We start from the raw sequence: 12,488 nt of genomic DNA, 5'->3' as shown, positions 1-12,488 counted from the left end.
TCCTTTGGGAACTATTATTGTATCTAAATAAATAAATCTCGAAAGTTATGACAAGGAATAAGCACTATTCTTGTACAAGCAACGTATTTAATACCGTCAAATCCATTCCAAATAATAAATCTACCCAAAAATACCATTCATTAAACACAACCGAAAATAGCGAATATCGAAGAAAGGGAGAATTACTTTGGAACTAAAAAACAACGATATTTCATTTCGTGAACAACAAATCCATGCACTTAGGAACTTTCTGTTCCGTTCGCCTTTTTTCCTTGTGACTTATTTTCGTTACATTGTATTTACTGACTCCTTTACGTGTTCCTTATTGAAGACTGTGTACGAGTTTTATTGTATTTCGAAGTAGTAGTTACGAACTCTTTAGACAATAATTACGTTGCGTTGAGGGAAAAACTTTAAGTACGGTCAACGGCGCGCTGGTTAGAGTGGTGACCCGTCGACTTTTAGCAGCAATGCAAATGCGATGCAAACGCGATGCAGTAGCGATACTGTCGCTAATCGTCTACCTTTATACACACGCGCGATTGCGTCGATACAAACGCGCAATTGCATCGATGCAATCGCCTATAAATGTTAAGCGTAGTGATGCAATCGCGCGTTTGTATCGATCGTCTCTGTATATTTAAAAGCTTTCAGAAAAATCTTAACTTTAGTTCACTGAAACGCGAGGTTATTTTAGGAGCACTAATCAAGTCCGATCACGTTCTTTTATTTGCTCTTTTTTAATGCTCCGTGCTGTTTTGACGAGGTCACTGACCGACAAGTTCAATATTAAATTCATTTATCATTCTCCTGAGCTCCTAACGATTGAACGTGCTTGGCATTTTTTGGCATTGTGGTCTGGAATAATATTGTCTACAGTGTTTCAAAGATGTTTGAGATTGTTCCGTAAAAGAGTAAAATTTGATAAAGGTTTACAGTTTTACTGACTGTCGCCATGATATAAAATTACTACACTTTTTGAGGCGGATCTAGATCAATGGGAGAACGGGTGCTATAAGGGGCTGGCGATAATAACAATGTTGATGATGATACTTTTTGAAGGTTGTTCATATTGATGAAGGTAATTCAGCCTCTATGTTCACTAATAACAATTTTTTTCAACTCAACAAGAATAATATTTTAGCACCACAGGTCTTTACTCTAAACAATGATAACGAATAAAAATAAAATTCTTTTTTTTTTCATATCAAATGACGGGACGAAGAAGTTAAGTTATTTCAGACAATCATTTGTTAGAAATAATAACAATAAGAAAAGTGCTTACAAATTAGTGTTAGTAGATATATTTGTTTAAATTTATCTTATTCAAATCACCTTCCCCATGAAACATTACCACATGGGAGAGGTAAAGTTTGCCAGCTACAGTTTGTAGGATGCTGTTCGGGCTGTCCCGCACTCTGCGCATCGGGGCTGTCTTTTTCCGGAGGATGGCAGCAAAACCATCCGTCTCGTACTCTGCAAACATCCCCGATGCACTGCAGAAACGAGGCAATCCCAATATCATCCTAAAATATTATTGTACTGTACACTCAGCGGCAGTTTGGTGTAGTCAACTCATAGGCTCCCGCTCCGCTTACTTCTTCTGTACATAATACCAAAGAAATTGTGTTATACCATTTGTTTTACTTTGGATCTGACTTATCCCTTTAGTAAGGTATTTTGCAGGATCTAACTAAAACATAAAATGTACGTTGGTTCCTCATCCGTAACGTCTTTATGTAAAAATATTGATATTAGCCCTTTTTTCCGGGTTGACGACAAATCGTAATTGCCTAACATGGCGTTTATTTCGAGTTTTAAAAAATTTTAACAATATATGTCAAAATTATTTTGTAGTCCTTATCAATAGCTGACATTTTCCAGTAGTCAACTTCTCCACAAAAAAAATAAAATCAGAGTTATGATTTTTTTTCTTAAAAAAATTACTTTAAATCGCTCTCCTATAAAATTGTCCAAATGCACGTCAGCCCTTTCGAGCTTCGATGTTATTATAGTAGATGTAGATACATATGTTATAATAGGAGAACTCATTGTCGAAGAATTCGTCCAGAGAAGTACTGCCACCTTACCTATTTCTGTCGCCAAGTAAGTATAGGTAAGGGTGCTGGTGAAATTACAGGCACGTGGGACTTGTCAACTTATGTCTCAGGGTAACAGGCGCAGTGGCAGTACCCATAAGTTGTTTGCGATTTAAAGCTCTGAGTGGTACTGCAACTGTTATGGATAGGCGTGTCGCTTACTACCAGGAGCACAACTTGTTCGCCCCGTCACCAATACCAATACTATAAAATATGAAATACTAATATTATAAAGAAAAAATCATATTATATTAATAATAAAAAGCTTTATTTATCTACTTTAAAATAACATCAATTTAGCCTTATAATATCATCTAAAGTTACTCATGACGATAAAAAGGTAAGAGTTTCAGCTTAAGCTGTTTTTGGTGAAACTTGATACATTTTGTATCTGGATACGGAAAAAATTCAAGTTGTTGATCGGTTTTAATTTCAGGTCAGCATTAATAATTATCTCTAAAAAGGTTTATAGCACTTCTAAATTATTTTCTATTACACACAGATTTTTTATATTCCATTATTTGTAAGCGCCGTGTCTTAGAACGACTTATAACAGGGTTGTTTGTGTATTTTATTAAATATCCTTCTTTTTTCATTAGGGTAAAACTCTTCTCCACAACGTGGGCCAAGGAGTCATCATCAGCAACCAATCGCTGGTACTACAAGGTGTCGGCAGGAGAACTGCCGGCAACTACACCTGCGTTGGCTTCAATGCTGAAGGCGATGGCGAAAGCAGACCTTTCTCATTGGATGTCTTATGTGAGTGTTATTACGCAAAATATTACAACCAAATGATTTACTTTTCATTTCGATGCCTTACTTTCTAAAAATCGTATCTTATAAAGAGTGTTATTCAGGAGATGGCAAAATATACTATTTATAATTACTAATACAAAGATCGAACACTCAGAAAAAATTCCTTCGATCCGGCCAGATTCGAGCCGACGTCTTCTAGCATACCGTGTCAGACACTACACCAACTAAACCACGGAACGGACTAGAACCATTCTATTAATTTTAAATATCTTAATGAAATTTTTATTGAATTGATATTCAATTATTTTTTTGTGAAATTAGTCCACTAGTTTGTTATAATTATTAATACAAAGGTCGTAGTGCCATCTATGAGAAATCTATGACAATGCCCCTAAAAAGTCGTTGAAAGACCTAGTACAAAGACACGACGCAAGCACATAGAAAAATTCGTGAGGTCCGTTGGTTCGTTCCGTGGCTTAGTTGGTATAGTGTCTGGCACGGTATGCAAGAAGACGTCGGTTCGAATCCGACCGGATCGAAGAAATTTTTTCTGAGTGTTCGACCTTTGTTTAAATATCTTATCAAGGGTGTTAATTTGATCGTATTATTTTAAGAATAGGTAAAAGCCAGTGTATGAATATGAAGGAAATGTGATATGAAATCAACCTGTAAAATTTGTATATGAAATCCATTTTTTGCATTCCAGTAACTTTGTGCTTTAAGATACGAGTTAGAGAAAGTAAGCCGACGAATAGTGAAACGAAAACTATGTACTGAAGGCTAATTATACAGCTTCTGCGTACTTGTATGACGAAAATCCGCGACAGTGAACCTTTTATCACTTTCAGGTGTTCTCGATCTATGATGTTTGAAATATAAGAAACTATTTTTCCGGTTTTAAATTTTGACTGGCAGTCAACCGTGACCATGGGATCTGTAAAGGGCCCGAAACGTCGGTTTGTTTGAAAAAACAAATATACGCGATTTAAATCGAGAAAAATAGTTTCATTTCCTATATGTAACAATCTCGAATACCTAAGAACTCGATAAGTTTGAAATAAATATTGTAAAAATGTATTCAGATGTATATTTACAAAGAGTTTCTTGCTCATTCCTCTCTTGAGAATTTGCCTTACGAATGAGCGCTAGAGTTTAATCAATATGACGATTTCAAATTTCATTTGCTTACTTAAAAGTGATTTGAATTTGTGTTATGGAAATCGGAAACAACGACGGTACCACAACACTCAGACCTGAGACAATAATATAAAAGTTAGTTTTTCTACACTGACCCGGCCTGGCTCTCAGTTGGCGACATCATGAAAATCGTATTATGGATTGTATAATACATTTTTTGCATTTCTGTAACTTTGTGCTTTAAGATACGAATTGGAGACAGTAAAATCGCAATTATAAATAGGTACATATGTGGTACACAGCTCCTAACTCCGGTGATAATGGGGAATCGGATTAGGTGGCCCTTCGTCTAGTGATGCCTGACACGCACTCTTGTAACTAGATACTATAATCGGCATATTGTGATGATAGTATCTCTAGTAACCAACACCGTGCACTTGATTAATTATAACTTAGTTGAATAGTAGCGTAAGTGCTTACGGTCTAAGCGAACGCGAGCCTATACGCCTAATCTGCAAAATTAGCGGTTCTCTGGTAATTGAATAGTATAGTATGATTGCGAGGTGGCTAACTTGACTATAATGCCCCAAATAAAACTCTCGATCCTATTTTAATCCCATTACAGCCAAGGTCTACAAGGAGTTTTTGTTTTTATTTGTAGCACGACATACTTCCTTACATAGGTCAGGTTCAAGTTCAAGCAAGGAAGTTACCTAACCGCTTACGCGATGCAGTCCTCCTACTGCAAAATGGCGGCTATTTGGTTTCGCAAATTAGAAAAGCATTCAGTTTAAATACAAGTTTTTATAAATAAAAATTATTATTCTGCATTGCTAAATAAATACCCTCCGTACTACCATCGAAAACATCTCAAATAAAATGCAGTAATACACCGTAAATCCCGCACTTAAAAAGCACTAATTAAATTTTTGGTGTACTTGGATAAATATGATAATTTTCTGAGGTTTACCAAGAAATTACTCCTTAAAGTATAGTTTATAAACATTTATATTCAGGGTAAACTTAAAAAACGCTACTTACGGTATGTTTTCAATAAATAAATACCGAAATCACCAGCCCAAACAATAACACACACGATTGTCGTGACGTATTTTTGAAGTTGTTTATTTTTTTTAAATGACAGACCCAGGCATTAAAAACTTTATGGTTTGCTAAAGTAGTTACCGAAATAACAATTAATATTAGTTATTTTCCCTGTTATAACGTCGATATCCGATAAATCGGTATAAAATCATCACCGGCACCTCTAGGTGTGGTATGCGTCCACGGCTGCATGTATCGCGTGAGCGGTTAAGTTCAAAACTAAAAGATTTGTTTAAAATATTATATAAGTCCAATTCGAAAGCGAGAACGTAAGAAATATCGCTTGTACACCTAGAGTTAAAATGATCCCTGTGACATTTAGGACCGTCATTTCTCAGATTCGGAACTGATACGAATTGGACGTAGTGCGCAAGTGAATGATTGAACCACTTGTTACAATGAATTAAGAATTACCCGTTTGTATGTTTTGACCATGGTTTGAAGTGAAAATAAGTTAAGCTTCTCAAATGTTATCAAATTACGTGATGCGTTTCTAATACATATATTTGAAGAACGTGAGTTCAGCCGAGTCTTTTTGTCGCACGTGAGAACTGACCTTCAAATTCATTTTTTATCAGAGCAATTAAGGAGTATAATCAATCGTCTATGGACATAGATCTGTTCAGTACCAATGTAAGCTCGATTCGACGTATGTCCGAGCAATATTTTACTTAATTACCTACCTCTCATTGATTCGTTTTCTGTGTGAGAAGATAACAGTGCGTGTAGTTGGTTGGGCTGTATGAAGTTTAATATTTTTAATTTTTCTCTTTTTTGACATATTTTTAGTGGCAGTAGAGCTCCCAGTGAAAGAGTTCGTCCAGGGAAGTTCTACCACCTTACCTATTTCTGCCGCCAAGCAGTAATGTCAGCATTATTGTATTCTAGTTTTGAAGGGTAAGGTTGGCATTACGGGCACATGGGACTTGTCAGCTTATGCCTCAGGGCGACGAGCGCAGCGGCAGTGCCCCTTAGATCTTTGCGATTTAAAGCTCTGAGTGCCAGTGCAACTGTTAGGGACAGGCATGTAGCTTACCATCAGGCGGCTTGTTCCTCCCGTCAGTTTGATATTATATATTAAAAAATAAAATAAAATATGACGACATTTACCCGGACTATGAACACTCATTGATGTCGCTGATGAATTGATTTTTTTGTATTTGGAGGGAGCGAAATCCACAGAATTTAATAACAATAATAATAATAACGTTTACTGCAAAACATGTTGTTACATAATAGTTCTTATAGTAGTTTACAGTATCAAACATGTACCCTGCAAGGGCGTAGCAATGTCAATTTTTTAAATACACATTTTGATTACCATTAATTAAAATATCATCATTAATTATATCATATCATAATTAAATCTAAACAAAATATTTTCTGAAAAGTCAATGAATTAATTGGAAAATGAATGTCAAATTGAAGTCTAAAGTATTTCAAAATAAATTAATCGTCAAATTATTCTAGAATTATATAATAATAGTCATAATATTTGTCATTTTATTAAATTACATAATTATGTCATATTTTTTATAAATATAGTTAACATATCAAAATTCCTTTTTTATGACGTTATGAACAATTTTCCTTGTCATTAAAAAAATCTTGCAATGAATAGTAGCATTTTTGAGACAGATGTTTACTAAGTTGATTTTTAAACATTTTTACGCTATTTATCAGTTTTAAAAAGTGAGGGAGTGCGTTATAAATTTTAGTTGACATCGAATATGGCCCCAATTTAATGAGTTTTATTGTTTTATGTTTCTATTTAGTTAGATGTAGAGTAGGTTTAGTGATAATGATGAAGTAATATCTAATTATAACCATAGCTTGTAATTAGCGCATTAGGTTTCACTATAATGTGGGCAGGGTAGAGACCACGAACCAGAAGGCGTTTAGTGGAACGGCCTCCTAGTAGATGGACGGATGACTTGGTAAGGGCGGCGGAACTTACCAAGACTGACTAGTCTGGAAATCTTTGAGGAAGGCCTATCTTCAAGACTGTACGTCTTCCGGCTAATATGATGATGATAATGTTGACAGTGGTAAGGTTTCTGAAGTAAACACGTTTAATTCTAATATTTCTGTGCAGACGCTCCAACATGCAGGAGTTCCCAGCAGCGCGTCCACGGAGTAGCGAAGCAGGAGCGAGCACACATCACATGTCATGTCGATGCCAACCCACCTGAAGTTACGGTGAGAGCTTTTTAAGAGTTACTAGGTGATGTTGGCACTGTGTCAAATTTTATTATCTTAGTGCAGTCACCATCTGCTAGACTTAGTATTTGGAAAGATCTAATATTTTGATGCCAAAATTATTTAAAAGGGAAGCTTTGAAGTCATAAGTAAATAAACTTTCATACAAAAAGGTGTAGTACCATTGTACATGATGATTATTTCAAGAGGAAGATTTAAAGCGTTACAAAGGCTAGCAAGAGTCTCAGAACAAAAATAGGATTCAAATTATATTTAGTAGAATGGTTTATATTTGGACCTTATGTGTATAGCCAGCAGAAGGTGTGGAATGTACGAAAAGTTATATCAATGCTATTCGCTCGTAATCACGAACACACACCAGTCCACCGCCTAAGACTAAGAACTCCGGTGCAGTTTTCAATCACACCCGCCACGGATGCAGAATATCTGTTTAAGTCAATACTCACGATACCGTAGGTTTATGCCGCAACAGACCGCAAACTTGGCGGGAGATAATCGCAAATCGCACAGTTACTTAGGATCGATCGACTTCGTCATTTAAGTCCCAGACATCGCCTTGGTATACACCAGAAAGCAGCCAGCTCGTTATGAAGTAATTCATCGTAGAATTAAAAGAAGTAGGCCTAAAACATTCTGGGCGCATCAAGAAAGAAACCGTTATGGAGTTTTTGTTGTTCTTATTAATAGGTTAAAAAAACGTGAAGAAACTGACGTATTTGACGGCCGCCAAGTGCGCGGTTCTACTAGTACCTACCCTACAGACGCTGCGGTTGACGCGAGCAACCGTCTCCGCCACACACGTAAAACGCGTCGTAAAATGTGCTACTAAATTTTACATACATCCACGCGGAAGAAAACTATAATGGATATGCCTTTGGTCTCGATTACTATCAGCACCACAGTCGCCAAAACTCGCGCATTCATAATTTGAAACATTATGAAATTTGATAATGAATGGTCGTAGTTTCTAATTTTAAAAAGAAATAAAAAAAATGTTGACTGTTAATATAATTTAAACTCTACGCTGTTGGCATATTGTTGAAAGTTCAATACCTATTATCGTAAGTTACGTTGTTTTGATTTTATACTGAAATTTCAATCAATGTGCTACCATCTAGCGGTCAACAGCTGAATAAAGACGAATTCGAGATGTTTACTTTAATTTTCCAAAATAGAAACGACCATATTACAGTGACATAAAGTTTAATTTCGTTTTGTAACAAAATTACTACAATGAACAGAAAATTGAAAATTTATTAAAATTGAATAAAATAGGACTAAACGATGAAATGAATTATCACCATTAATATTACAAGTGCGACTGTAATTTTTGCAGTCCAAAGTAGCGAAACAAGGTATTTTTCTACGATTTTCGATGTATTGCGCGAGAAAATTGATACCACCATGACGTACAAATTAAAAATGGCGGACTGAGTTCAAGTATGTGGAACTTCACGTACTGTTGGCATGCGTGACATGCAAACTAAGTACTTCTCTGTATTTATTGTTCTCTGCATGTCCATATTCTACGGAAGCCGCGGCAGACGCTGGTGAAAACCGCTCCTTGAGTCAAACAAACATTGGCTGGAAATATAGTCGTTATTTCAAAACTTTACGATTGTAATAAGTTACACGCTGAAAAATCGACTAAGTTCCCTGGTCTGAGAAATTTGTTTTACAATGAATAAAATCAATATAATGGCAATGAAATCCAAGATTAATGACTTTTATCACCAAACTTAAATTCACAATGTTCAATCCTATTCATACTCCCAAAAACCTATAAAACTCATGAATATATTTATGAGTAAATCGCGTCAAGATTTTGGCTTGATAAAAACCACTTACGGCCGAACTTCCCTAAGTACGAAGTTGGTCCCAATCCTTAGGTAAATTTCTTGAGAATTTCTAGCTTTGTACATAAATAATGAAAGGACATTACAATAGGCTTAACTTTGCCAAATTCCGATTTTATTATTTATATCCATTCTCAAGAGAAATTAGAGGACCGAAAATAGCGTTCTGGAATGTTAAAGTAGAGTGTTGTTATTTCATACAAGTATATTATTTATATTAGTTTCTCTTTTTCTTTTTGACGAGGGGTTTTTTACTGTTATGAACTTCACGGCTTTTATCGTATTTGATGTGGGTGTTGACGTATTTGAATTTCTTCATATTGAGATTTGTAGTTGTATTGTTTTTGTCCGACTGAATATAATATATTTATCAGGAAAATAGCACCAAATATTTATCTCGCTCAGATTGCAAAATTGAATTCACCTACGAGTAGCGACGTAACCACATCATTATCAACATTAAGCCCTCGTTATACTGGATGCAGGTCTCCTCTAATGAGAGGCTTTAAGTCGTAGTAAACCACGCTGACCTAATGCGAATTGGGAATTTCACAAGATTTTCAAGGGTTGTGAACCCTCTTCAACACCCATGTGCGCTACATACATACTAACATAATATTATAACAGGTGAACTGACTTTATGAACATCTTCTTTTCATACTTTAATTTAAACTTTTACGATTTTCACACATTATTTGTTTGTTTTTTCGGTACTTAATCATGTATAAAACATATTCTAATTACTTCGACGTTTTCGATGTATTGCAACATCCGTGGTCTCAAATTGGTCTGGGTGTCAACATCTTCTAGCCTAGGTTTTAAGCTTTCATCGTCGTGGGATCCAATCATCACTAAGCGACATCAAGTATCGTCCGACAAGTCGCCGGATGTCGTAAGTGTTGTGTGTCGGTCTGGTGACAACCCTAGTGTATAAATAAATAATGAAGACAAGTGAAGATGAGACACCCGCCTCTTCAGTCCCTTGGAGACCACAGACGTTGAAATCGTGTTTTTCAGTGTTACCCATAGTACAGTTGATATGGAAAAAAGTAATAAATAAGCGTAAAGCAGTAAAAATACGTCCGAAACGTCGAGGTAATTAAAATATGTCTTATACATGATTAAGTCCCGAACTAAAAATCAAAAAATCTTCTTTTTAAGTAGAGATCAATATAGACTGGTATTTTTTGTCATGTAAACTAATCTTTTTTGTTGTTCCCCAATCCAGTTTCGATGGACCTTCAACAACACGGCAAATAGTAACGAAGTGAGCGATTCATACGTGTCAAGAACAGGAACCAGTTCCACAGTCACTTACACTCCTCACACTGAAATGGACTACGGCACTCTCTTATGCTGGGCCCATAATAGGATCGGGAAGCAGAGAGTGCCTTGTGTTTATCATATCATTGCTGCTGGTAAGTTTTATCACATGTCATATTATTACTATGTATAGATGAACTCAAATTTTAAATTTCTTCGGTTACGTCACAAGACGGGATATTTAACTCTATATAGAATCTTGTACACGACGTAGTAGGTGGTGCTAGACCGCGCGGAAGGTATTCATGCAAAAGACCGATCTTATAGAATCTGCTATGAGCGGTCGTGCATCAAAGACACCAGGAACGGACGGATGGTGAGATATGGTGAGACGAATCACATTAGCCCCTGACAAAAGGAAAAAGAAGAAGATAGAAGAGTCAATTTTCTTGTCCCGTGTTTAAATTGCTTCTGGCTGAATACGATGTATGAAAATGAGAACTTATTTTGTTTTTTTACATTTACATTACAAAACATATTTATATATCATTAAAAGTTTTATTTTGTAAAGGCACATACATTGATCATTAACCACTAGCAAAAATGTGCTTTAACGTAATGAAATACGAGCTATTGTTAACGGACTTTATGTAGGTAATTAAGATTTAGATGGGTAATTATACGAAAACGGAGTCAGACAAAGTTTGGTGCCTCGGATTCGACCGGATTGAAATTCAGAGCACAGAAAATTTTGTTCAATGTGATGGAGAAGACGGGAAGTACGAGTAGATACTATGTGGCTTTTTTGTTTTTTTGGAGCTAGGCTGTTGTCGGTGAAGTAATCGTCAACCATCTCGGTTCAGAGCTCTAACTTTGAGACTTTAGACTCGACATTAGTTTTTCCACCCTTCTTCTTCTAATCGTATCGTTGGCATCATTGACTTACAAATAAATGGACGACGGGTCTAATACAAAAACCACGAAATAAATGTCCCAAGTCAACCTATTTAAACGTAGTGACATGTAAAGGACTATGAAAAAGCTAAAACGTTGAATTTAAATTGTAATATCATCGCAGTACTGTCTAATTTTGCTTGCTTCGCTGTCAATCGAACAAACGAAGACTAAAGCGTGAATGACGCTCTGTATACGATTTTAACGTCCTATAAGTTCGGACACTTTTTAGCGCAGACCCGACGTCCATATAATTGCAAGTCAATGGTTAGCATACAACACAGTGCTTGTCATCGTGGTGACAAGATTTGGCGTACAATACCGATTGCATACATAGGGAAGGCTTCTTTCTCCAATCTGTTCATCCATTTATCTGTTCTAACTACCTTCGTCGTGGTCTTCCCCGGTCTCTTTTTCCTTCGACCTTCCCTTCTATAATGTTTCTAAGAAAATGGTCGTGACGTATTCTAATATCCAAACATTTGGTTATCTGGCTTTATTTGAGATAAGTAGGCTTAAAATTCTACCTCAGACGAAATTCAGTAGATTTACTGATCGTTTTATAATCATCATATTTAAAATTATAAAGCTGTACGTGGTACCTGGAGTCAGACAAGATCGTTTTCGGTCCTCTCTGATCCCACTTTACAACTTCTTAATCGTTTTAAATGGAATTTTCTGCTTGATATAGGTCAAGTAGTGCTAAAGGAGATACGGAAAGTAAAAAGGTAAAACGAAAACAAAATTAATTACCCGGTAAACTCATTAGCTAATTTAACGCTGCTACAATTTGCTGAAACAAAGACCTATGTCCGAACTCACACTGCTCCTTCTCTAATTAACCAAATTTAAAGTTAACTGCAGTTGGAAATCGAACTTCGTAAATAAGTGAAGTGAAACTAACTGAAACCGTTTGGAGAACTATAAATTGCTTCTACGTCGAACCAGCGCGATTTCTCTTGCGTCTTATACAAAAACGAATGAGGCAACTTGCCGTTTGTTCAATGAGAATAATATTAATATTGCTATTGTGAATTTCGATGGAAATTTATTGTTCTCTATGCAATTGCAAACGTTTCTACGAGATGCTAGAAAAATG

General features: G+C 35.9%; 1 protein-coding gene across 1 annotated transcript in view; it reads left to right on the top strand.

Moving 5' to 3' along the window:
• The window catches only part of LOC113226689 (hemicentin-2), a 79,957-nt gene that overhangs the window by 50,343 nt on the left and 17,126 nt on the right, over window positions 1-12,488 (top strand). The window contains exons 9-11 of the mRNA XM_026459411.1: window positions 2,699-2,858; window positions 7,192-7,295; window positions 10,401-10,590. Of these exons, the coding sequence (XP_026315196.1) occupies window positions 2,699-2,858; window positions 7,192-7,295; window positions 10,401-10,590 (454 nt within the window). The remainder of the gene's footprint in view (window positions 1-2,698; window positions 2,859-7,191; window positions 7,296-10,400; window positions 10,591-12,488) is intronic.

This window comes from Hyposmocoma kahamanoa, unplaced genomic scaffold, assembly GCF_003589595.1.
Source record: "Hyposmocoma kahamanoa isolate Upper Pololo Valley unplaced genomic scaffold, ASM358959v1 192, whole genome shotgun sequence".
NCBI lineage: Eukaryota > Metazoa > Arthropoda > Insecta > Lepidoptera > Cosmopterigidae > Hyposmocoma > Hyposmocoma kahamanoa.
The sequence above is the reverse complement of the archived record's forward strand: the minus strand, read 5'-3'. Positions and strand labels throughout refer to the sequence as shown.